We start from the raw sequence: 25,719 nt of genomic DNA, 5'->3' as shown, positions 1-25,719 counted from the left end.
TCCTTGCTTTTAGGAAATGTCTTTAGGGAATCTGAGAGGGAAAACTAAAATGAGAGCAGAAGTCCAAGTTTTAGAGGGAGTGGCTGAGCCTAATTATCAGCAAAGTGGGACCATGTGTAAAAAATGTGTACAAAGCAGGTTGCCAAGGCAGAAAGTTACTGCTGAGACATGTACATGCTGCCTTAGGAAAAGGAGGAACCTAGTTTTTCAAAGGCAACAGCCAAAAGTCTTCTTAATTTTGTTTCTTGAACCCCCTGAGTTGGGATATGTAAGGAGATAGGGTCATTTGGTTTGTAATCAGGCTAAGGCTGTTTCCAACTGCATTCCAGCCCCCTCACACATACAGACGAATTTGCTCACCTTCACAAAGTTATCTTAACACAAATATGAAGTTCCCACTGGAGCTTGCTCTGTCGGACAGCCTCCCCCACGTAATCCTTTGTAGCACCCCTCTCCCCACACCGACAATGGCTGGAGGAGCCCTTCTGTCTCATTCTATCACAGCTTCCAAGGACAGGCTTGGCAAGCAGTGGTCCTCTGATGAAAACGTATTTAAAAATGGCTACGTACAGTCTACGAATCTCTTTCCTCTATGGCTCGTTGTTAGCCTTCCAAGGCCATGTTTCAAATTCAGATTTTCTGGTTTATTCTGTGTGGTCATAGTCCCACCGTTTCTAGTGCTAACATCCAATTTGACAATTTGTAGACCATGGGCTTTTTTTTTTGTTTTTAATGTTTATTTATTGTTGAGAGAAAGAGAGAGACAAGAGTGTGAGCGGGTGAGGGGCAGAGAGAGGGAGACACAGAATCCGAAGCAGGCTCCAGGCTCCGAGCTGTCAGCACAGAGCCCGACGCGGGGCCCGAACCCACGAACCACGAGATCAAGACCTGAGCCGAAGTCGGACGCTTAACCGACTGAGCATCCAGGCACCCTGATTATGGGCTTTTAATTAGCATGTAGATCAGTCAGAACAAACTCTGCCACCAAGACGGGCTGCAGCTGGTTTGTGCCTCTTCCTCCCTGATATCTAAGGGAAAGGTGCCACGACCTAGGTAAGTTACTTCGGCAAGGTTGCTAACTTCTCTGAACAATCATGATAACCATATGATGTGCATATGCATTCTTGTGCACTATTCACAGTGCTTTCACACAGAACAAAGGATGGGTAAATGCAAAAGTGGTGCATGGGACTTTATCCTTGGGGGGAGGACACCTGGCAGAAAATTCTGGCTCCATCTAAACTTGGCTACTTCGGGTAAGTCACTCATCATAGTCTCAGTCTCCTCCTCTGTAAAATGGGTACAACAATACCCACTCTGCCTATCTTCTAAGTTTATTATTAGGCTTAGGTGAGATGCTTCCTAACTTCTCCCACTTCACAGAAAAGGATAACTTTTGTTTAGCACCCTGGGGTAAATGCAAAGGTTTTGAGGCTGCAGATGACCACTCCTGGACTCTAGCTGCCCTACCTGACTATCCCAAAGGCTGGGATTAATACCTCTACACGTGTGTATGCCAACTGGGGAGCTTTGGTATATGAAAATATTTAAAACAAACTTTAGCTATCTATCTATACACACTCACATTCACATATATCCTCCTGATATATATGTGTGTGTATATTGTACCCCAATGTTTATAGCAGCACTTTCAATAATAGCCAGATTATGAAAAGAGGCTAAATGTCCATCAACTGATGAATGGATAAAGAAATTGTGGTTTATATACCCAATGGAATATTACGTGGCAATGAGAAAGAATGAAATATGGCCCTTTGTAGCAACATGGATGGAACTGGAGAGTGTTAGGCTAAGTGAAATAAGTCATACAGAGAAAGACAGATACCATATGTTTTCACTCATATGTGGATCCTGAGAAACTTAACAGAAGACCATGGGGGAGGGGAAGGGAAAAAAAAGTTAGAGAGGGAGGGAGCCAAACCATAAAAAGACCCTTAAAAACTGAGAACAATCTGAGGGTTGATGGGGAGTGGGAGGGAGGGGAGGGCAGGTGATGGGTATTGAGGAGAGCACCTGTTGGGATGAGCACTGGGTGTTGTATGGAAACCAATCTGACAATAAATTTCATATTAAAAAATAATAAATAAAATAAAATAAAATACAGAAGAAAAACATACAGAACACCAATTTCATTTCTAAACAAATTACACAATCTAGGAAATGTAGGGATAGAAGCATCAATTAGCAATTTGAGTTATAACAAATATATGTGTGTGTGTATTTGTGTGTGCATATGTGTGTGTGTGTGTATACTTGTGTGTGTGTATACATATATATGTAAAGTACTAAAACCTAGGCCCATGGTCATCATATGGCAGAACATGTATAAGACCCCAACCTCTTGTCACTTCAGATACAGTCTGTCTCAACACTGTGCTTTCAATTATCCTTAACAATTAGCGGTTTAGGAAAAAGACATGTGGCTAATCACCGATGTGATAATTTAGAGAAGTGGAACATTTTGTTGCCTTCAACTCACAGCCAGATCACTCAAAGCAGTAGAAAGGCTGGCAAAATTTCAATCATTGAGCTAACGACTGTAACCTTGTTCCTGTCTGTGTTCATGTCCATATCCACGTGCAAATCTGTGTCTGTCTTCTACTTTGGCAGTACGAACCATTAAACTTAGGTATGGAACATCCACATGTGAGTGAGGGTTACAGGAGTGCCTAGATTCTACCGTTGTTAGGAAGAACATAATCAGCTCATGTATGTGAACTACTCAAAAGAGTCGTGGGAAGACTTTCTAAGTGAAGCACTCTATACGTATTTATGACTATTCGAAACAAATCTTATCAATCAGTTGTAAAGAGATACAGGAACAAAACAGAATGACTGCGCTCTGGAGAATTCTTTCATAAAGATGTATCAATAGACTGTAGTATTCAAATAGTGGCAGCAGCAGCATCTGGGAGCTTTTAGAAATTCAGAGCCTCACATCTACTACATTAGAATCTGCATTTTAACAAGATCCCCAGGTGACTTGTGAGCACATTCAAGTTCACGAAGTGCTGCACTGGAGTACTTCAGGGCTTATATGGAGACCCTTGGGTCAGTTGTATTTCCGGTGGGAATAATGCAAAAGCAGTAGTGACTCAGAAAATCTTCTCTGTCCTACTGATGTATTCAGAATGTAGACTAGGGGGTGGGGTGGGGGGGGAGTGACCATGGACATGCACCTCCCCACTTAGAAGGCAGTCGCATCTGAATGAAACAAAATGCTCTGTGCAAGGGATCACGAGAACGCACGTCAGCACGGATTCATCAGAGGCCCTCATGGAACAAGACTGAGATCCCGTAACTGTTCTGGCTTGAGGGGGAGGAACAAATACAAACACAACACTTCAGAAAAGGAGGTGACACCACTAGGAAATCTGCAGTTTTCCAAAGGAACATTAGGAGTAAGTGGAGGGGAAGGAGGAAGTCACTTACATTAACCCAGGGGTGCTCAAGGACCTGCACAGCCGAAAATCGCTGATCCACATCAACCAACAGCATCATGGTAATGAGCTCCTGCAGAAGGGAACGTTCGATTCCATTTGTCTAACTTTTACGGTAGCAATCTGAGCATTTTCATATGCAGAAGTTCTCTTTCAGTTTGGAAAAGCTCTAAATCTTAAATATATCCGCTCAACTTACCCACAGCCACCTAACATCTTTAGAAGTTAGAGGAAAGGCGAGTATTCAGAATTATAAATATATTGCTTATCGTTGAGAAAAAAATGAGGTTAATATTAGAATAAATTTCATTAAAAATGTATTTAGTAGAAAAGAAATAAATTATACAAGTTAAAGAATTAATATTCCTTTCTTTGCCTAGAATTTTGTGCTTTAAAGGCAGATTTCTAAGTTGGTTTAATACAGAAATATGTTAAAATTGCTTCAAAAATTTCCACATCAATCAATACCAATAAAATGGAACTATTAAGGGGCAAACGATCTAATGGTTCTGAAATTAATGAGACTTCCTCATGAGCTCCAAATGATTTGGACCAGGAAAGCACAGCTTGGGTTTTAATGATGAGTCTGTCATACATCTGTCCACCTTGGATTAGAAGGATTAGAAGTTCCCATGTAACAAAATGGTTAGATATGTGTTATCCAGTTCCTTACATTCACAGGGTCTGAGTACCAGTCCGTGATGGGGATGATTTATTTCCATTGATACAGAGATTTCTACCTTAAAGTTCTCATTATGTTCTTCTCCAGCTTCAGGCTCCTTTGTGTAAGAAGGCATTCATTCACTTTCCAACCTGGGCCAGAACTTATTAAAGCCACTATTTTGTGTGATGCCCTTTGCCAGGTGTCATGGGTGTGTAGGAGATGGTCCTATCTGTCAATGACTTTGAGCCCTCTTGTTACGGAGTGATGGCATAAGGTAGTAAGTTCCTGAAGAGACTGCTCACAGGCAAAAACAACTCCACCCCCATGCATTATCACCCCGCCTCCTATCACCTTTCTGCCTTTCCTGTGACACTTCTCTCAATTCCCCACATTTTCCTAGGCCCAGAGGTAATTAGAAGTCCTGGACGGCTGAAGAAAATGAAAGCCTTGGACCTAACGTGCATCATTTTCTATGGAAAGTGGCCAGGCGGAAAAAGTCAGGTTTTCAACTGAACTCACTCAGGACACAGCGAAAGGAAAGGCATATACACCAAATAATCAAAAGTCAATTATTTCTCAACAAGAATTTTTTCATAAATTTAAGTCAATGCTTGGAGACGTAAGTTTAAGGAATCAGTTAAAAAGTTTTCTTTTTTATCTCAAGTTCTACTATCGTCTCCATGTAAGAGTTTTACAGTTTTCTTAGATACTGATCTCTTCTTAGTTTAATGGGACAAAAACGGCATGCCTTGTTTCCCTCTGCCTTTATATCCTGGCTGTCTTTCAAGATCCAGGTTAGATTGTAGTTTCCTCCTGATATCTGTGTGGATCATTTCAATGTTTGAGCTTCCTTCACTTTCATTGATTAACTAGTTGCTTCATTCACTCATTCCTTTATTTATTCATTCATTTAATACATGTTAAGCACCAGTTATGTACTGGTCACTACGTAGACACTGATGTTACAGCAATAAACAAAATAGACACAAATCCTTGTCTTGGGAACGTTGTGTTCCAGTAGGAGAATCAGAAAATAAATTACAGAAGTAGAATGTATCCACCTATCTAAATCTACCTGTCTAGAAAGGTATGAGGCTAGTTACATGGTATACCAGATGGACATGTGGGTGTAAGTACTACACAGAAAAATAAAGCAGATGAGGGAGATAAGGTGAGCCAGGTTGGTTAAAGAGCTGTAACTGAAAGTGGGGTGGTCTGGGAAAGTTTCACTGAGAAGACGAAATTAGGTCTGAAAAAGGTAAAGCAATAAGCTGTGTGGCAATCTAAGGTGGCCTGGTGCAGGTAGGGGTAGCAAGAGCCTGTAGCAATGTAACCAGAGTGGCAACAAGGAGCAATGAAGCCAGGGAAACAGAGGCACTTGATAAGTCGGGATGGCTATGAACAGAGGACTTGACGACTGTGAACTCTTGGACAACCTAGTAATTATAACCAAAATAGACAGAAATCATATTAACAATATCATTAAGTCTCCCTGCATAAGACGAGTCAAAATCAGTAATTCCATTAAGGCGCACAGGCTATAAGGAAGAAGGCGGCACTGGAAACCTACCTTGGCAGAATCAGAAACGTTATCCCAGTACGGAGAAGGAAAGTCCACTTGCCCCATCAAAATCTGATCAAAAAGCACCTCCTGGTCATCACCACTTCTGTTTAGATGAACAACGACAACAAGGGAAAAACAGCACTAAAATGTCAACTCAGAGTATGTTTCTTCATTCTTATACATTAGAGCCTTTCCTTTCCCCATTAATGTGTAAAATGTGTGTTTTTAAGCAATTTAAAATGTCAATATGGAACTGTTTTGGTAAATTAAGAAAGAATGAGTTTTTAAATTATATGAGGAAGATTTATGGAAGGCATGTAAATTAGCATGTACAACGTAGAAAAAAATAACAGGCACTGCAAGCGAAGTTCTTATTATGTTCTTTTCCTGCTTCAGGCTCTTTTGTGCAAGAAGGCGGAATGGATCACTCAGAGAATAGAGCAATGCTTTGTTGGTGAGGAATAAAAGATTACTGCCCATACCCACGGAACGGAGGGAAACCACACAGCAGGATGTAAGTGATTACACCAGCTGCCCAGATGTCCACCTTGAGGCCATATCTGGAAAAGTAAGTGAGGTTAGAGTTAGCAAAGTCAGGCCAGGACAAATTATGGGGCATAGCAAAATAGATGACTCTTCTATTCTAAACCAAAAACCAAACTAAACAAAAATAAAAAGCCCAACAACAAACAATAAACTAAAACCCACCGGCTAATCAGAATTCAAGGAAAGAATAATAAAAGAGAGAGAGAGAGAGAGACTAAGACACATGAATAAAGATCAAAGTAAAAGCATGCTTATGATCATATCCAAATATCAGTAAGTGAGGGGTTTCATCAAAAAGGTTTATTATAGCCATATCAGTTTTAAGATAAGGTGGGACCCTTGAAACTATACAACTCCCTGATTTTAGAAATAACAATTACATATAGGACATTGCCAATTTATTTTTTTATTTTTTTAATATTTATTTGAGAGAGAGAGAGAGAGCAAGTGCAAGCAGAGGAGGGTCAGAGAGGGGGACATGAAGAATCCAAAGCAGGCTCCAGGCTCTGAGCTGTCAGCACAGAGCCCGACGTGGGGCTCGAACCCACAAACTGTGAGATCATGACCTGAGTCAAAGTCGGACGCTTAACGGACTGAGCCATCTAGGAGCCCCAGGACATTTCCAATTTATAAAGCACCGACATATATTATCTTATATGCTGTTTTTCTAACAGCTCTTTACATTCCCAAGGATAAGTATTGTTGCCTATATTATAGAGGGGAAAACTGAGGTTCAGTGAGGTAAATAGTCTTCCTCAAGATCACACAATCTGTGGCAGAGCTGGGTTCCAACCAGGATCTTCAAGAGCCCATCGCAATTCTCTTTCTACCCCAGACCCCTCCCTCCTGGCAGGCTGTCAGAATACTCACAGTAGAAACTGTAGATACGCCTCGGGCAACACCCTCTGAGGGAGGTCAGGCAAGGTTACAGATGTGGGCTCCCAACTCACTCAAATTTGACAAAAAAGTTCTCATTACCCTACATCTCACCCTTGGGATTTCCCGATTGGCATTCCCTTCTCATCTATTCTGCATTTCTACCTTTCTGGTCTATGGTTAAGCAGAAAAACTATCTCAAATGGGTCATAGTGGAGCATACAACCTAGACCCTTGGGGGTGGGTTGGTGCCACTAATTGGGGGGAAAAGTAGGGCCATCTCTCCTTGCTGCACCACCCTTTCCCAATCCTTCTGTGTAAGGGTAGTACTTCAGAACGTCGCCCATGATCCTTGGTAAGAACTAGGCTCTTTTTGGAAAGAGCCCTTTATTCACACAGACCTGAGTTCAGATGCTGACTGAACTACGATCTAGTCATGAGCTTATGTGATATTCAACCTTCAGAGTAAGATTATTCATATGCACAATGGGAATCATACCATCTACTGTAAGAGTTAGAAGTAAAGGAGCTTAGGACCTGGCGTGCAGTAGGTCCTTACTAAGTGTCAGGCCACCCGCCTTCTCCCCCACCCCCGCCCCGCCCCCATTCTAGAGGTTTTCATTCATCTGATACGGCTGCACACAGAAACCAGAAAATTCCCAGTGGCCCTCTGATGCCTAAGGGTGTTTGTACTGCACAGATAATCAATGGACCGCCAAGAGAGCCAAAATGAGACTGGGACGGGAGAATGAGGACAGCTGAGAGAAATAACCACAGGAGACTGTAATCACCACACACAGCAGTGTCTGTTTCTTTTATCCAAAAGCAAGTTAATTACCATCGCTATATGTTTCCCTGTTAGTCCGAACATTTTTTACTCTGAGGTTAATAACTGCTGTTCTACCTTTAACAAAGGCCAAATGGAAGCCTTGAACAAGATTGCAGTAATTGGCAACTTGATTGGGGAAACAGAGAAAATGGCTCCCACTTTCAAGTTTAAAAAAAAAAAGAGTGAAAGAAATCTGATAGCTAATTCTGTCCGGATGGCACAGAGCAGTACATTCTCCTATTCTTGAAGCAGACTAGTTCTTTGACAAGCACAGCACTTCAGTAAACACACGGAAAGCATTTACCCAGTCTCTGCGATGATTTCTGGAGCCACATATGTCGGGGTGCCACAGACTGTGTACAGGGGGCCGTCTACAATGGTGGCCAGTCCAAAGTCACCCAGCTTCAGCGATTTGCTGCCATCTTGGTGTTCGTACACCTACAGGAAAAGCAAAGAGTGAAACTGCCTTAAAACGAAGAGCTCAAAAGCTCTTTCTTGAAGAAATGAGGGGCGCTGTGGTTTAACTTTCATTTATGATAAATATCATAAAGTAAAAAAAAAAAATGAGGCAATTCTGCAAGGATATACATATGAGACTATCTTTTTTTAGATGACAGCAGAACTGGAAGCATGGCAAACAGCCAGCAAATGGAAATTCAATAATAAATTGCGGTAGTTCATGCAATGGCGTGCTACATGAGCATTAACATGGCGATGTGGGTTTATATTTATTGAAATACATTATTTTTGGGAAAAAGGGGCAGATTTCAGACTGGTCTGCATAAAATGCGTATTAAAGAAAAGAAGACGTAGAAAGAAAAATGTCAGAAAGAACACAGTGTTCGTGTGTCTGTCTCTGGGTGGTAGGATTAAGGCAGATTTCTTGTTTTTTTGCTCCTCTGTATTTAATGTTTTCCACAATTAAAATTGATTTGTGTAACACAATGAAATATAGTCTCCAGTGCAGTATCTCCAACTTATGAAAATAATTACCTCTCCATTTTAATATATAAGAGGCCTTAAAAATACAGTTCTTTAGTAACTGAACAAAAAAATCTACACAAATATTAAAATACTTCATTTTCAGTGGCCCACATTTCCAACAAAATCTATTTACATTTTTTTATTAATAATTGAAAGGGATATTAACATTTCATTTCACCTGTGGCAATTTGGAAAGATTTATCAGGTGCAGAGTCAGCATTCTGCCCAGGTTTCCTTATTAAGGCAGTAAAAGTCTCTAGTCTTTCACCCAACAAATCAAGAAAAGGATGCATGTGACTATAGGCAAGTATTTATACTGCTTTAATTCCAGCCCGTGATCAAACCAAATGGGTCTGCTCTAAAAAGTATTCCAAACAACTTCTACTATTTCAAAGAAAAGATCAAAGGGCATTCAGAATTCTAATTCAGTGCCCTCCATTGGAATCAATAAGATAAAGAAAACCACACTAAAAAGCTCCTATTCCCAGCAAAGGCAGTCACCAGGAGATGCCTTAAGGAAATGGTGAAGTTTTCCATGCACATCAGAATAATTCCTCCCCCAGCAAGTTGAAGCCTGAATGTTCTTCTGTTGCCGCCTTGTGATCATCTGTACTTGCTACGGCGGTCTGACCTCTTGCGCAGTAAGACATCTCTCCACACATCAGGAGCTCCACTACCGTTCGCACACCGCGTCTCCCTTTCCTTGGCAAAAGTACATTAACTTCTCATTTCACTGCCGCATAAAGTGCAGATGTTTGGCTGGCTAAGCTGTGGTATCAGCATCGATCATTTGGATCTAACTGTTTTGGCAGAGGCGGGGAGTCTGATCCTCCCTTTTGGAGTGACTGTGTCTTTTCTGGGCAGAAAATATCCTTTTATGTTTTCTCCACACAGAGCATGGAGTCTTCTCCTTAAGGGCTTCACCTCCATCTAGACTGGGCCTGCGGGCAGGTGTCCAGAGACTTGTGGGGTCTCCTGCACTTAGGTCGTTAGGGCAAAGACAGTTGCATGGCCCTCACAGATGTAACTTTGCCCAGTTGTCATCTGGGATAGACACTGTCCTCACTCCTTTAACAACGCAGCTCTCTAGCCCATCAGCAGGAGCAAGTTAGGGGCTCTGAGGCATTAGAGCCACAAAACATAATATCATACCCAGCCTAAATGTTTTCCAGCAAAAGAAATCCCTAAATCATAGTTTTAGTGCATAAGCCCTTCTGGCCATCCAAATGTTTTTCATGAGCAGAAACCTGAGATGGAAATATATCTAGAAGATCGTCTAGTTTACTTCCCAGACAAAGCAGGATTGTTTACTTCCTTACTTCCGTTTTCTTAGTAATAACCTTCCTAAAATGCGAAATAATCTCTCGCTTTGAGGTTCTGTTAGTCCGAACATCCACGGGGCGTGTTTTGTGAGGTTGTGCAGACGCAGGTTTCAATTTACGCAACTCCATTTGTACAGGAATTTTGTGGCTTTCCTCTAAACGTACTATCTATACTCACCTAACTTTATTCAAAAGTTGGACGAAAGCAGATGTTGGCAGATCCAGTCATAAGTTATATTTTGGTTCTGACTGTGACTATGTAATTCTCTTACATGTAGCAAAGGTTTTATTTTTGAGTATCTACATTTTGACAGGATTTCCATCTCATACATAGCCATGTGATAGTTATATTTAACGTAGCCAAACAATAAAGTTCAAAGTTTCAACAACTAAGGGAAAACAAGCACTAAAAAAAAATTGTACCTAAAATTTAGGATTATGTGAAAGCAGTAATTCTTCAAAAATAAAACCAACACCTTTTAAATAGAACACAGAATCTATCATTTTAATGCTCTTTTTATCTTTATCACTTCCACGGTGGCCCCTTCCTCTGCTTTGAAAAAACAGAATTTCGTGAACATAAAGTAGTTAACGTGATGCTTATGATAGACAATAAGAACTGAGAGACAAAGGCCTAATCCATGTAACTGAAAACATTTCTAGACACAACTACATTAGAAATGCTTCGGCAAAATGTTTTTGCAGGTGAATAAATGTCCAGGCTTTTCGTTTGGAATTGTGTTTCACTTACTGTCAGGCAGGGCAGGAAGCAAGGTTGCTTTGGGTTTTTCTCTGTCAACACTTTGGGAGAAGGATACAGAAGAATATATTCCAGCGTTTCCTCCCCTCCAATGGGAGAGCACCTTTCCTGAGTCCCCACACAGCCACCTCACAACTGGGGTTCACCCTTAGCGTCTGCTGCACCCTGAGCTGGGCTCACCCTTATTTATGTCTTACGGAGCCAGATACAGAGGGGCATGAGTGAGGCCATTGAAAAATGTAATTAAAACTCTGTTCAAATCGCAGATGGCTAAATACATCTGTTTCAAACACACACACACCCTCACGCACACGCACACCCACCACTCGCAAAACCATCCCCCAGAAAGTATTTTCCCAAACGGCAGCTATAAATTTACTTTGAACTGAGTTTTTAATTAAAAGTTAGGAGTTGGAAAAGCTTCTAACAAGTTCACACTTAAAACGTGGAGTCCTTGGCTTATAGTGCTCCCTGAATCGATTGTGATTTCACTCCTCTGCACGTCTCCTCATCCTGACCATCTTCCACGAGGGACGTTAACTGGCTGCAAGTACGGGCTTGGGCAGCCTGATCTGGCAAGTGGGGTTCTGGCCTCACTTTGGCCTTCACTGTATTGTAAAGCTTCCATAAAACGCGACCCACAAGTGAGGTGGGAGTACCTTGTCAATCAACGAGTATTCACAACATGAGATATAATTTAATGTTCATCCCAAACCCTTTAAATACTCTAGATGTTCCCCCACATTTTAAACACTGAGGGGCTATTAAAGAGACGGGGATTAGTGCAAATTACCAGTGTGTAGTGCTTTCACTGTTTTAACTAAGCAATAAAACTGTGTAATTGTACAACACTAATTGAATGCAGCTACCCATAATTGTGGGCGGCCATATGTATCCTATTACCATAAAGATTGTCAGTATTTTGTAAGCTACTCTTGTGATCATTGCAGATGGCTACAGTCAGAGAAGTTGTTCTCTAGGGTTTATTATATGGCTATAAAGACATCCCATGATTTGACAGACTGAATGTGTTAAATGGCAACAATTATGAAAAAAGTTCCAATTAAAAGCTGAAGGCACGTCCTACCAAGAACAGATATAGTGAAAGGTCAGGTATTAGGTTTTTGGCACACCAGCATTTCGCACAGGATTTTTCCTTTTTAAAGAAGAGTTTTATTTTTGTTTCTTTTCTTTTATTTAGGGTTTTGCAGTAGCTGTAACTTGCTGAACAGTAGATGTTTGGGCATAGGCCTGATTTCCTTTGGATTAGAAACTGAGACCATTTGGAAAAGTTATTTGAAAAAATAAAAGATTTAATATATAGTCATAAAATGCAGCTGGTGGCCATAAAATAATATGAAAATTCACAGATAACCTGAACCCAGGCAAATGGTTTCTGAGATTCCCATAATAGAGAACTAAGAGCTGACTAACATAACAGATGTGTTGGGACAAACATAATTCTCAATGTTGCTGTGAATTCAAGGATAACCCTGTTGAAATCCTGGCTAATGAATCATTAGTATCCACGGAAATATTTTCACAGAGGAGCTCAATAGGTACTAAAAAATTATTTCACCAAATAGAATTGGACAAAGGTGGCATGAAATTGACAAAGCCATGAAAAAAAAAGTCAATTTACTTTTTAACCAATATGGTATCCCTTTAAAAAGACGTTGCTTTTCCTCTGGCCATGGTATATGGCCTTTACGATCCTAAGGAAAATAAATTTAAATCTTTAATCTTTGAGAAGTGAAGTAAAACAACATTAATGCAAGAGATTATTTTTTAAAATGCACTTTCTGGTCCACATACTTTAAAATTAAACCTCCTGGAAAAAAATTAATTCTTAAAAAAACTATCTTATACCCACATGTAAAATCTTTATGAAATCAAAGGTTAAATGAAATAATAACAGTGAATGTCACATAGAAGTCAGAAGAGGGGTAACAATAGCAGAGCGAAAAATAAAATAGCTTTTAAGGTATTATCTAGAGATTTTTGGGAAGACAGAAGGATGAATGGAGACTCCCGGAAACCTGATTCTCATCCTCACGTTAAAATCATCATGAAACTATCTCAAAAGGAGTCCTATGCAGCTGCACTGAGACACACAAAACATGCACATTCGGGATTCTCTTGGCCATCGTACATACTAGGCTTTTGCTAAAACTGGGAACTCAGTGTCACTGCCATTTTAAAAACTGGTATTACATTTTTGACACACGAGTAATATCCAACATGTCACTGTAGGAAAATTAGAAAAGACAGATAATTATAGAAGGAAAGGAATTAAACTCACCCATGATCTTGACACCTAGAAATAACCATTGATAGCATTTTGGGGTATGAACTTCCAGCCCCTTCTTTACCTCTCTTTCCTGCCCTTCTCTTTCCACTGGACAATATATCCTGAGTGAATAAGCCTGTATCTACATCACGATTTCCAATGGCTACTGGATATTCCATTGTATGGAGGCACCATGATAATAACCCCAACATCTACTACCACCGCTACTTAGTAAGCACACAGGATACACGAGGCATTGTGTTGAGGAGTTCATGTTCATTACCCTATTGGATCTTCACAACAACCTATTAAGTATCTTACTGATATTCTGCAGATGAGAAAACTGAGTCTCAGAGACGTTAAGTAACTTTCCAATGTTGCACAGCTAGTAAGTGGCAGAGCCAGAACTTCAGCTCAGGTATGTCCAAGTCTAAGGTTTTAACCATATGTCCTCCTCCCTCCTCATCATGCTATTATTTAATTAATCGGTGCCCTGAGGTAACTTGTTTCCATATATATGTATCTCTATTTTTTCATACTAAAGCCCACTGGGATGAATATCTGTATGTATGTATACATACCTGATTTTTTTTCTTTAGGTTACCTTTCCAGACTTAGAATTACTTGGTCATAGAATACACATACTATTGAAGGTTTCAGTTATTTATTACCAAATTACCTTTCAAAAAGCTTCTATGAAGTTACTCTGCACCAACATGTATGAGATGATTGGTAGTCTAATAACTTTGGCAACGCTATATACTATTATTATTAATCTTTGCTACTCCAATAAGACCATGTCATTTTAAGTGAGATGAGTGATGTTATTTCAGTCCTTAATCACAAAAGGGATGAGTAGTGCACCAGACAGACCTGGGCCAACCACGGCAGCACACTACAGTTTTAGTTCCTGTCTTCTTCTTCCTTGTGCCATCATAGGTCCCTGGAAAAGGGTCCTCAGCAAATGTGTTAGTAAGATAACTGGTATATGATTGTACTAAATAATGTTTGGGGACAATGTTGTTTTTCTTCTATTTTTCCCTTAATTTTTATCCAAATTCAGAGAGCAGATTTTTTTTTTCTAAACACCTATAAAAAATAATCATTCAGTGTCTGCGTGGACATTTTATTTTTATGTACGTATGTATGTATGTATTTTTGAGGGGGCGGGAGCAAGGCAGGGGCAGAGAGAGAAGGGCAGACAATCTGAAGCGGGCTGTGCGATGACAGCGGAGAGCCCGATGTAGGGCTTGAACTCAAGAAACCGTGAGATCATGACCTGAGCCAAAGGCAGAGGCATAGCTGACTGAACCACCCAGGTGCCCCTCTGATTGGACATTTTCAATGACCACAAGCTACGTATAGTAAAGGCTGTTTAATTTGCAAACTGGTGCAATTGTTAGAATTTTTTTTTTTCTTATATCAACCTCAAATCTCTCAGCAATTAATGTCTTCTCTTTAGAGTTCAGTGCTCTCAAGTACAGCACAGAAAAGTTTTTCCATCTTCTGTGTCATTTATTTGACCAGAGCCACCACACTCTACTTTCTCCGTCCCTGCTGTGGGCTAAACTCCAGGCCCCTGTCATGCTGTGCTCAGATTCCTCACCAGAGTGGTAATCGGTATAGGCGAGACAGAGGACTCTTGATGTAGCACTCTTTCGGTGAAAGGAGTCTAGGGGCACTTTTTTAAGGAATCATATCACACTGAGGCTCACACTGAAGTTACGGTCAATTAACTGCCTTTCACGTGGCCTGGCCAAGTTTTTCCATTGCTGCTTTTCTGTAATGATCATTAAAACAACTCTACCAAGATCACTCAGTCCATTGGGATTTATGTTCCTCTCTTGTCAAATTTCATCTTACTGATTTTGGACCCTCATAGAGCCAAAGATACTTTTGAATCTCAATTCTGTCATTTGCCGTAATACATCTTCATTTCACATCACTAATAGTGCTGACTGGGTGACAGCTAGTGACAGAGTCCTGAGAGGCCCCTGTCTCCTTTCTTCTGGGTCCCGTGACCATTAATCAACACTTCTGGTTTGAGATCATATGACAGTGGACTGACTACAGAATCTACTCGACTGTACTTTTGTCTATGACTTCTACATGCACTCTATCTGTGGCTTGTGTACCTTGTGTACCTTGTTGCCTTGTGTACCATGGACCTCTTTGGGGATTAAGAGTTCTGGGATTAAGGCAGAAGGAAATCCATTCATCTCCTGGGCTTGGGGCTGGCTGAACCGGAAATGAATCCAAGCTGGAACACCCCATCTCTTGGTCATACCTGGTCATCCCTTGGAGGGAACAGGGTATCTTCCTGCTATGTATAATCTATAGAGTGACAATGAGAGTCATGTGCTAGGCATGCCATTTTGATGGGCAGCTAGAAACAGGTACAGACACCTGGACAGAAAGTTTCTAAAGGAAAATTTCTGACCAAGAGAAGCAGATTCTCTGAGAAAGTGCTTTCTTCCAGAGAGTACTGGGGAGTTTAGAAGGAAAAAGTTTCTTGAATATAAACTTCTGTATTTCAAGAAAATTACAGTTTATTTCTGGAATAAATAAATAGTGATGCGAGTTATATTTCTGCCAGTAAACACTTTAATTTTCCTAAGGAGGTGGCATCTGCACACACATTTTTAAAAGATCCTCCCGGCTCCTTGGAAGGAAGTCAGGCTGCTACTGAGGACTTTTCCTGCCAAGGGTACAAGCCTGCCATCTAGTGGTGACTCCTGCAAACTGGATGCGGTTGATCTCCGTAAGAGCGTTTTCACGGTTTTGTGTGTTTTTTAAAAAGCAACAAGTTCCTTTTAGTTATATATTATCATCACACACACACACACACACACACACACACACACACACACACACACTGGTTCTGCGCATAAGTGCAGTTGGGGAAACACCGCACTTTGTCTCCTCATTCAGTGACATTTAGACTGAAGCCCATGTGAATCTTCCATGTAATGAATGAGGAATGGCCTGGACCTGTCATGTTGGATCTGTCCTCTAGTCTGGGAAGAAGTGTCACTCATTGACTCATTCTTTCATCTCATCCGCCCTCTCACTCCACCGGTCACTCGTCAATATGATCATTAAGCTCCAGGCCTGACAAAGAAAAAGAACCATGGAAAATCACTGGCATGATTAACTTGTGACATCAAAAACCAAAGCAAAATGAAACAAAAACCTAGTAACGATACAATCATAAAATTATAGGGTTATTTATATTGGGTCGATTCCCAGTTCTCACCCCAAATGTGGCTGGAAACGTCACTGTACATCAAATCATGTTTTCTCATTAAAAGGCTTTGATAAATACTTAGACTTGAATAGATCAATATAGGTTCTTAAGGCTAAGCTACAACATTTTTATAGAGTTCTGTAAGAATTAAAAATAAAAAATTTTGGGGTGCCTGGGTGGCTCAGTCGGTTAAGCGGCCGACTTCGGCTCGGGTCATGATCTCGCGGTCCGTGAGTTCCAGCCCCGCGTTGGGCTCTGTGCTGACCGCTCAGAGCCTGGAGCCTGTTTCAGATTCTGTGTCTCCCTCTCTCTGACCCTCCCCTGTTCATGCTCTGTCTCTCTCTGTCTCAAAAAAATAAATAAACGTTAAAAAAAATTTAAAAAAATTTTTTGAAAGTTCTATATGTATAATACCATATAAAGTGAAATCTATAGCTGAGTTAGGAATTTAAGAATAATACTTTGCTACTTATAACAATCATTAAACACTTAACTAGCAAAAATCTTGTTAGCAGTCCAACAATTTAGGCTTTTTTGAGGTCCCTTTAATAAAACAGTAATGCAAAGTGTGTTGTGAGGCCTTTTTATTTATTTGGTAAGTTTATTTATTTGGGAGTAAAAAGATGGATTCAAAGGCTTTACATTAAATTTGTCATAGCATTTTTCAAAAATGGCCTATAGCTCTACATTTTGGCAGGAGATGCCAAATCCATGCATGGGTAAACAGTAAAATTTTAAAAGCAATGTCAAAAAAGATGGAAGATGATTTTTACAACATACAATTTATCGTGAAACAGTTTTATTTTTAGGGGTAATTTAATTTTTACTACAAATAAATGGGGAATAAAAATGAAGGAAGCTAATAGTGCCATATTATCTCTTTATCTTCATAAAATCCCCTTAAAGGAGGCTCAAAGGAGTTAAGAAACTTGTTCAAGGTCATAGGACTAGCCAGTCGAATTCCGAGTAAAGCACTTGGTTTTGAACTTTGGTCCATCTGACTATAAATCCTCAGTATGTGAATGTGCCTCCCATGACGATTCTCTCTTATTTCCACAAAAAGGTCAACAGAATGTGACATTAACAGAAGTCCCAAGTTCAGTTAGTGACGTCATCCTAATTTTGTTAAGCTTATTTTATTCTTCTACCTATTTTATACTATAAATAGATTTATCCCTGCAAAACTCACCAAACTTTACTACTTTCTGAGAGTAAGAAATTCCTCTACTAGAGAAGCAGAATTACTTCTGCTTCTATATTAAACCTAGACTGCAAATGACTCCAATGGCATGTGTGTATTTCATATTCTTACATTGGAAAAGAAAGGAAAAAAGGAGTGAACTTTTTTTCTTTTTGAGTAATTTAGAAAGTAGAACACTGGAAGGAGCACAGTACTTTCGCAGTGTCCTGCAAATTGTAAGTTTAGAGAAAGAACGCTGCTAAGTAATCATTTATGGCATTTACAGAAATAGATAATGCTCTGGTGAGAAGCAAGTGAACGATGCCACACAAAAGCAAACTGCTGAGGGGGGAAGGGAAACGAAACTTTAATTTTCAATCACGGAATTTTCAGGGTTTAGAGAAGTTTTGAAACAAAGGCTCAGTTGTGAGTCTGTTCCCACGAGACCATCCTACATAATTCAGGACACAGGAATAATGAATGCAGACAAGAGAAAATTGCTGCAGTTTACGGAGGCAACTATGCAGAAGAGAATGTTCAGGCTACTGCGGAGATGTGGAATTTGAGGTGCAATTAAGTCAGAACTCCGTCGATTGACCTCAGCTGCCTTCCTTAGCCAGTAGCTACAAGCTTACAAACATAATTGCAATTAACTAACTGCTTGCATATTTATTTCTTGAATGCCGATTTAGCCTACGTGAATGTCACCTCGATGAAGGCCTGTCTCTCTGTCCGCTGGCACAGAGCAAGCACACAATAAATATCCCTAATTCGCAGCTTCACGGGGTCTAGTGGTTAAAAGCTTAGGCTTTGGAGTAGGACAGAGCTAGGTGGAGATCTTGGTTCCTCCACATGTGAGTTATAAATGGCTCTAGGCAGGTCTTTGAACTTCTAGGGACTTAGTTTCCTTACCAGTGAAATGGGACAGTAACAGAACTTACCCCACATGGCTGTTGAGAGGATTGAATGAGAGAATGAGTGAAAAGCGCAGGGCAAGCACACGGGTGGGTCTCCATTACAGCAGATATCCCCAGCCTTTTTTGTGCGGTGGGAGTTGGGTGGCTCATCTGCTGCTAGACTTGAATGCTCATTCGGGTCATGGGGCGGAGGGTGGGGTGGGGGCGGTGGGGAGGGAGCGGAGCTTGTTTCAATGAAGATCTGTACCCTGTCACCAGTCACCAGATTCTGATTTGCTAGGGCTACAGGGAGGCTCAGAAATTTGCATTTTTAACAGGCATCTGGGAGTAGTTCAGATGCAGGGAGTCTTTGGACCACCCTCGGAGAAACACTGCTTTATAAAGAGAATCCGCAATTCCCAGATTTCTGAAGAGATGAACAAACTACCAGTAATATATAATACATGACTCTTGGGCCCAGATAATGAAAGTAAAAGAACTAATATCTTGGGGGGGGGGGGGGAGTAGACAATGAATAGATTTCATTAAAACTCCAGCCTGGAGAGCCAGTAAAATTTATGTTATTCCTATATTCACCAGAGACAGCTCCTTGATGCCCAGTCTCTGTCTCCTCAATTTTTTCTAAAACTGTCCCCTGAACAACTGGACTAGGAAAGGAACCTCACTTGCTTGCATGAAGAATTCTCGGCGTTTCCCCCAGAGATGCTGAGTTCATGTAAAAGCAAACCAAATGTTCATAAAGGAGGGTCAGGACGTCTGTGATTTTAAAAATCAGTCCCTGTTATGATTATTTTTATGCAGAAGGGCTGGTGACTTTAAAACTCATGATTTACTGTCTTAGCTTTTAGATCATATTATCGAAATATAAATTTGGGAGACCAAGGGCTTCCTTTTTTCTTTCCCCAAGTAAAAACTTTTCACATCAAAATGCCGTGGATAAATAATAGACATGTAAATGCTCACGATTATCTTGGCTTAGCCCAGGGTATTAACCACAGCCCTGGAGTTTCCGAGTTCTATTCCCCCAACCCTGTCTCAGGTTTTTATTTGCTATTGATTAGTCAAGTACTCCTAATAGTACATTAACCCTTACAGATAAACTTAAAAGGCTAGTTTCTAGCTAGTTACTGAAGTCCAGCTGGAAACTAGCCCTTAAGGTAGTTTCTTCCTTCTAAAAAAGGAAGAAATTAGGAAAGGAAAGAAGAAAGATTGATATTCACTCATGAGTGCTTGGAACTCAAGACCCCTGAGGTTAGAATCCCTCTTACCAGGAGGTTCTCTGGCTTGATGTCCCGGTGGACAATGTTCAGGCTGTGCAGGTATTTGATGGCGCTGGCCAGGTTGTACAGCATCCCACTGGCGTCTCGCTCAGTGTATTTGTTAGTGGAAGTAATGGCATCAAAGAGGTCTCCTCCCTGAGAAGAGAACGGCAGGTGGAGCAGCACATTAACAGATGGTCCGATCGGGCCGCCTGGAGAGGAAACTGACACGCTAGCAGGGACATGAATGATACTTGCAGAGTCTTTGGGCTCCCAGGGCTTTCCCTGCCACTTTCCTCTCAAAGGCTCATGGACTCCATGGAGATTTCTCTCCCCACTGGGGAAGCCAGTGGCATCTCTTCCAGGGCTCAAAGAAGCAGGGAAAGGACTCCCTGCCATCCAACACGCAGTCGTTACCACAGCCCTGGCCCCGGTGGAGAGGGGGAGCCAGGTCTCCAGGGCAGCAGCCTTGTGACACACACCTGGGTGCCCCGGTGGCACGTGCTACGTGCCTTGTACCAACTGCCAACAGAAGTTCAAAGTTATAATCCTAAACCTCCTCAAATAAGAAACAGGTAATAGTGCAGACCACACCCTTAACAAAATGTTCTGCTGGCTTGTGAAATTCACACACACACACACACACACACACACACACACACACACACACACACACATTCAATTCCCTTCAATCTCTAGATTTAGCTCTCTTGGAGTGGGCGTAGTGTTTTCTTTTTCAATAACGTGCTTCTTTGTAAGGAGCAGAGGAAAGGACCAGAAACTGTCATTTGAAAGATGAGAGAGAAAGAGAGGAGGAGGGAGGGGGATGGAAAAATTTCAAGGAAAGTTTTCTAGGACCATTATTCATAGGAACTTTTGTTTCCCTTGTTCCTTGCTAACTTATTGTTATTTGGAGACACAGAATGATTGTAGGCTCCAATTTTAGTTCTATTTATTTGAAGCCCTTTCAGAAATTTGGGTCTGATTTACTAACAACGTTCGCATCATTCTTGCACACAGTGCACCAAACAGCCGAGCACAGGAGCCAACTGTGTTCATCTGTTGCCTCAGGTGGTAAGGGATTGCATTTTTGTTTTTAAATAGCAAAAATAAAACACAGCCCGTGCAGGCTGACAATTTTCGAATGTCACCCTCTGGCGTGGCCTCTGCTCCCCTGTACAGCCTTAACTCAGGGGGCTTCTCCCACGGTCCGTTCAGTTCCCAAACTAAACACATACATTTGTGTCAACATGAACACTTTCTCTCAGCCTTCTGTTTCTCTCAAAGGCGAGGCTGCCAGATGTGGGTTTACAGGTTGTCTCCATGCCTCTCCAGGAGGTGGGATTTTCACTGCGGTCTGCATGAACAGCACCCCCTTGCAGCCGGATGTGTGCGTGGCTGAGTACAGCAACCCCACAATGACTCCACGGGTGTCCTAGTTATCCAGGTAGGCTCTGGGCATCCTGTATCCCCCCTTCTTCTGCATCCTCAACAAAGCAGTCAGCCAGTCCTTCCCATAAGGCGTGCCACATGCACAGCCTCCCGGGCCACCCACTGCATCTTCCGGGTGAAGGTTTTTGTTGCACTATCCCTGGGGGCTGTCATGTGGCCTCACAACGTGCCCTCTCGCCAGGACGTTCATACAAAACATCCGGCAAAATGACTGTTGCCTTCCCACGTGGAATGGTGCCATTTTCTTCTCCCTTCAGAAAGTCAGCATTCCTTTCCCCCATGGCTCTCCATGCTCAGTTGCCCTGCTTCATGCCAACCTGTTTCATCTCATCTCCTGCCACTAGCTGGACCAATCAGTCACCTTTATGCTCCAGCCAGGATATTCTTCCCAGATCATTAAAACATGCCCCGATCACCCTGCATTCCAGACCTGTCCTTAGAGCCCCCTTCCTAGAGTGTCCTTTTTTTTTTTTTTTTTTTTTTTTAAGAGGAAGAGAGAGAATGCATGCCAGAGGGGCAGAGAGAGGCAGAGAGAAAGAATTTTAGGCAGCCTCCACGCCCAGCTCAAAGCCCGACTTGGGCTCCATCCCACAACCCTGGGATCATGACCTGAGCTGAAATCAAGAGTAGGACGTTTAAGAGACTGAGCCACCTAGGCGCCCCCCTGGAATGTCGCTTCTAGTCCCTTTGTCTTTCTAACTCCTGCTGATCAATGAGGGCCTGGCTGCAAGGTCACCTCCCCCCACAAGGCCTGTCTTCCTTGGAACACATACACAGTTCCCATGTGCACACATCTGTAGGCAGAAGTCTAAAGGCCTATTCTTATTAATTATGGAATTTCACTCATAATAACCGTTACTTTACTGTTTTCCAGAATATAAGCCTTGTCTATCCTATAGCTGCAGGCACTCTGGCATACCACTGGACATTTAGGGTTTGAGAGGCATAGCCCTAGCTAGATGTCTCAGGGGGCAAATGTTGTGGGAGCCTTTCAAGTCAAGCCTGGGGTTGGCCTTCACTTCCTGGGATACTTCCAGACCTGGTCTCACAGCAATTTGGGGTCAGCCTAAATTTAAGGGTATGATTTGGTGGTACAATTGAGAAGTCCCGATGCTGGACTATGCAGACACTCTCAGGCCTTGTTAGGCTAGCTTGGTCCCCCAGAGGAAATTCACAAAAGTCTGTTAAGTGAGGACCTCCCAGTGGTACTTAGCTATTGTCGCCTGACTAAGCAAATGAATGACAATCACACTAGGCTTTCCCACAAAATGTGTTCCGAACTCTTAAGCCTTTGCCTCTTTCATTTCTCAGCTTGAAGTTTAAGTTGGTCTTAACTCTGCAAAAATCAGCCAGTAAATGGGGGATAATCAATGTTTAACAGCACACACAAGGGCAAGAGGAATGATTTAAATTTATTGCTCTAAAAACTAAAGTCATGGGGCGCCTGGGTGGCTTAGTTGGTTGAGCGTCCGACTTTGGCTCAGGTCATGATCTCGTGGTTTGTGAGTTCGAGCCCCGCGTGGGGCTCTATGCTGACAGCTCAGAGCCTGGAGCCTGCTTCGGATTCTGCGTCTCCCTCTCTCTCTGCCCCTCCCCCGCTTGTGCACTGTCTCTCTCTGTTTCTCAAAAATGAATAAATGTAAAAAAAATTTTTTTTCTTTTTAATTAAAGTCACTGTAAAAATATTACCCTTGGTGCTAGATAAAGTATATTTTATAATATTGGTAATTACCAAACTTTATATGGCAATAAAGCACCAATATGAAAATCTTCTGAATAACTGAAATCAGCCTTTCTTTGTTGAAAGAACAGTTTACCATTTTTTATCTCCCTCAGCTTCAAATGTGACAATAACCTATATCACTATAAACAAATAAGTCCCACCTCTCTGAAGGAACAAATCCTAACATAAGGAAGGAAAAAGGAGGCTTCACCTGTAGAGATAAATAGCCACTAAGAAAAAAAAAGCCAACGGCTCTAAAGTAAAGCAACTCTGGGGCGCCTGGGTGGCGCAGTCGGTTAAGCGTCCGACTTCAGCCAGGTCACGATCTCGCGGTCCGTGAGTTCGAGCCCCGCGTCAGGCTCTGGGCTGATGGCTCGGAGCCTGGAGCCTGTTTCCGATTCTGTGTCTCCCTCTCTCTCTGCCCCTCCCCCGTTCATGCTCTGTCTCTCTCTGTCCCAAAAATAAATAAAAAACGTTGAAAAAAAAAATTAAAAAAAAAAAAATAAAGTAAAGCAACTCTGAATAATAGAAGTTTAAAGGCTCTTTGAATGAATATTTTTTCTATATAGTAACAGATTAGTTTATCACATGCTGTCTTTGTCTTAAATCTTTACCCAAGGAAACACCACCTTCCACAGTATTGATTCCTGCCACCAGCTGGGGTGTGGGATTCCAAACAGGGTTCCTGGAGCCCAAGGCTCTCACTGATGGGTGTGCACCGTTGATGCAGAGGGTGCTGTGACCAGTTTACGACATTTTACAAGTGAAGTAGAAATGGGTCACACCTTCAGTTAGAGCAACAAAATAGAAAAGTGAAAACTATCACTCCATGCAAACTAAACATTAAATTTATAAAAACGTTTAGTTACTGAAAATGTTAAATATGGAAGTAGAGGCAAGAGATGAGTCACCTTTCACGTAGATTCAGCCGTTATTAACATATGGCCACTTCCATATTCTATGATTAATAAAACACAAATGTAATCTTATGTGACAGGACAAGGCTGTAACATTTACTGAAAGGCAGCAGAATATTCACATGATTGTTAAGACTGTGCTGTTTCTCTGTTAGGTTGGTGACTAAAAGTTTAAAGCCTTTCTTAAATATAAGAATGGTTGGGACATTTGCATGCCGTTCATGAAAATGTGAACGATTTCCACTAAAATGATAACAACAATGATCGTAATGGTATCTAACACTTTCTGTGTGTTAGCAAGTGCATGATAGAAGCCATCCCTCTTGTTTTCACCATAACACTCCTGGTAGGTGCTATTATTCTTCTCATTTTACATATGAGGAAACTGAGGTGCAGAGAGGTATACCCAAGGTCAGAAAGCTGTTGTAGGTCAAGGCTGAGACTTGAACTCTTGCAGTAAAATTCTAGTATTAATACTCTTCACCATTATGCCAATGCATAGAAATGAGAGACTAAACACTGATGGAAGGGAATAAAGGAGAGAGCGCTATCTATCATATAGAAAAGCATGGTGCCTCGTGTAAGTTTATTCTTTTTCTAAGATACACACCTTTACTAGTTCCATGACAAGATACAGTTCTGTTGGCACATCCATCTCTTCGATCAGAAGAACAATATTGGGATGCTTCACTCTTCTTAAAATAGACACCTCATTCTGGATCATGTGCTCCTGTTCGAGGGAAAAGTTACCTTAATCAATATACACGTCAAAACATATGAGGAGCTAACTCACATGAGTAAAGCTATACTATTTGAGGATCAAAGGAGATATATTTTGGTAAAATATGATGAATGTATCTTAGATCCTGATATTCGGATAGCCTACAATCACCACAAGCTGTTAAAGGTCCTCAGATGATGCTCGTAAATTTAGAACCTATCAGGATAACTCTAACTGCATATAGAAGGATGGAATGAAACTTAAATCACAACAGTAAATGAAGCAAGTAAACAAACAATGATAAGCGACAGAAATAGCATACAGTCATTCCAATTAACTTTTATCCCAAGAATATCTATAAAGTTATATTCCAATAAATATATAACATTCTATTCCACCCAAATGAAACCCCTAGGGTGAACTTATCTTTGGGAACTGATCTTTGTGTTTCTACCCCCCACAACAATGTATTTTCACAATAATAAACCTTATACATACTTTGCCTCGACATTTGCTTTTCTTGATAATTTTCAGAGCATATTCCCTAGCAGTTGACCTGCAAAGAGAAAATATTTGTAAAAAATAAATTTAATCTCAAATCTATTGAGTCATTTTGGTAAGGATTAATTTCTTACCCCATAGATCTTGCATCAAATAGATGTAAATACTTTATAAAAAGAAAACACCTCTTTTTTTCCTTTTTTCAAAGAAATATGTATATCTTAAGGGGCTGACCAAGTGTGCGGACAACCAGCATGATAGCATAGAAACATCTTGAGCTGTTAATGTTACCAGATTGTAATAATGTTCCCACCATTATTGCTATTGCCAAGCGTAACTCTTCCTGCTGGGTTGCCCAGCCCTGCCCTGCCCTCTGAAGTGGTGTGGTCAGGACATAAAGCAGACGTGAGTTTCTGCCCTTCTACCCAATCTCTCTTGAGGTTCTGTCTCCACGAAGTGTGGCCGTGACCGTTTTCTGAATGGCTCTCACAGTCTTACTGAAATCT

The 25,719-nt window shown here is 41.3% G+C and overlaps 1 protein-coding gene across 7 annotated transcripts in view; it reads right to left on the bottom strand.

Moving 5' to 3' along the window:
* The window catches only part of DCLK1 (doublecortin like kinase 1), a 345,410-nt gene that overhangs the window by 32,019 nt on the left and 287,672 nt on the right, over positions 1–25,719 (bottom strand). For all 7 annotated transcript variants that reach the window (XM_053900262.1, XM_053900264.1, XM_053900261.1 and 4 more), the window contains 7 exons: positions 25,211–25,268; positions 24,602–24,721; positions 19,909–20,055; positions 8,245–8,378; positions 6,172–6,249; positions 5,696–5,792; positions 3,454–3,534 (listed from right to left, as the gene is read on the bottom strand). In XM_053900262.1, the coding sequence (XP_053756237.1) occupies positions 3,454–3,534; positions 5,696–5,792; positions 6,172–6,249; positions 8,245–8,378; positions 19,909–20,055; positions 24,602–24,721; positions 25,211–25,268 (715 nt within the window). The remainder of the gene's footprint in view (positions 1–3,453; positions 3,535–5,695; positions 5,793–6,171; positions 6,250–8,244; positions 8,379–19,908; positions 20,056–24,601; positions 24,722–25,210; positions 25,269–25,719) is intronic.

Source organism: Panthera pardus, unplaced genomic scaffold (genome assembly GCF_024362965.1).
Source record: "Panthera pardus isolate Hobbes unplaced genomic scaffold, ASM2436296v1 HiC_scaffold_1, whole genome shotgun sequence".
NCBI lineage: Eukaryota > Metazoa > Chordata > Mammalia > Carnivora > Felidae > Panthera > Panthera pardus.
This window is presented reverse-complemented; position numbering and strand designations above follow the sequence as displayed.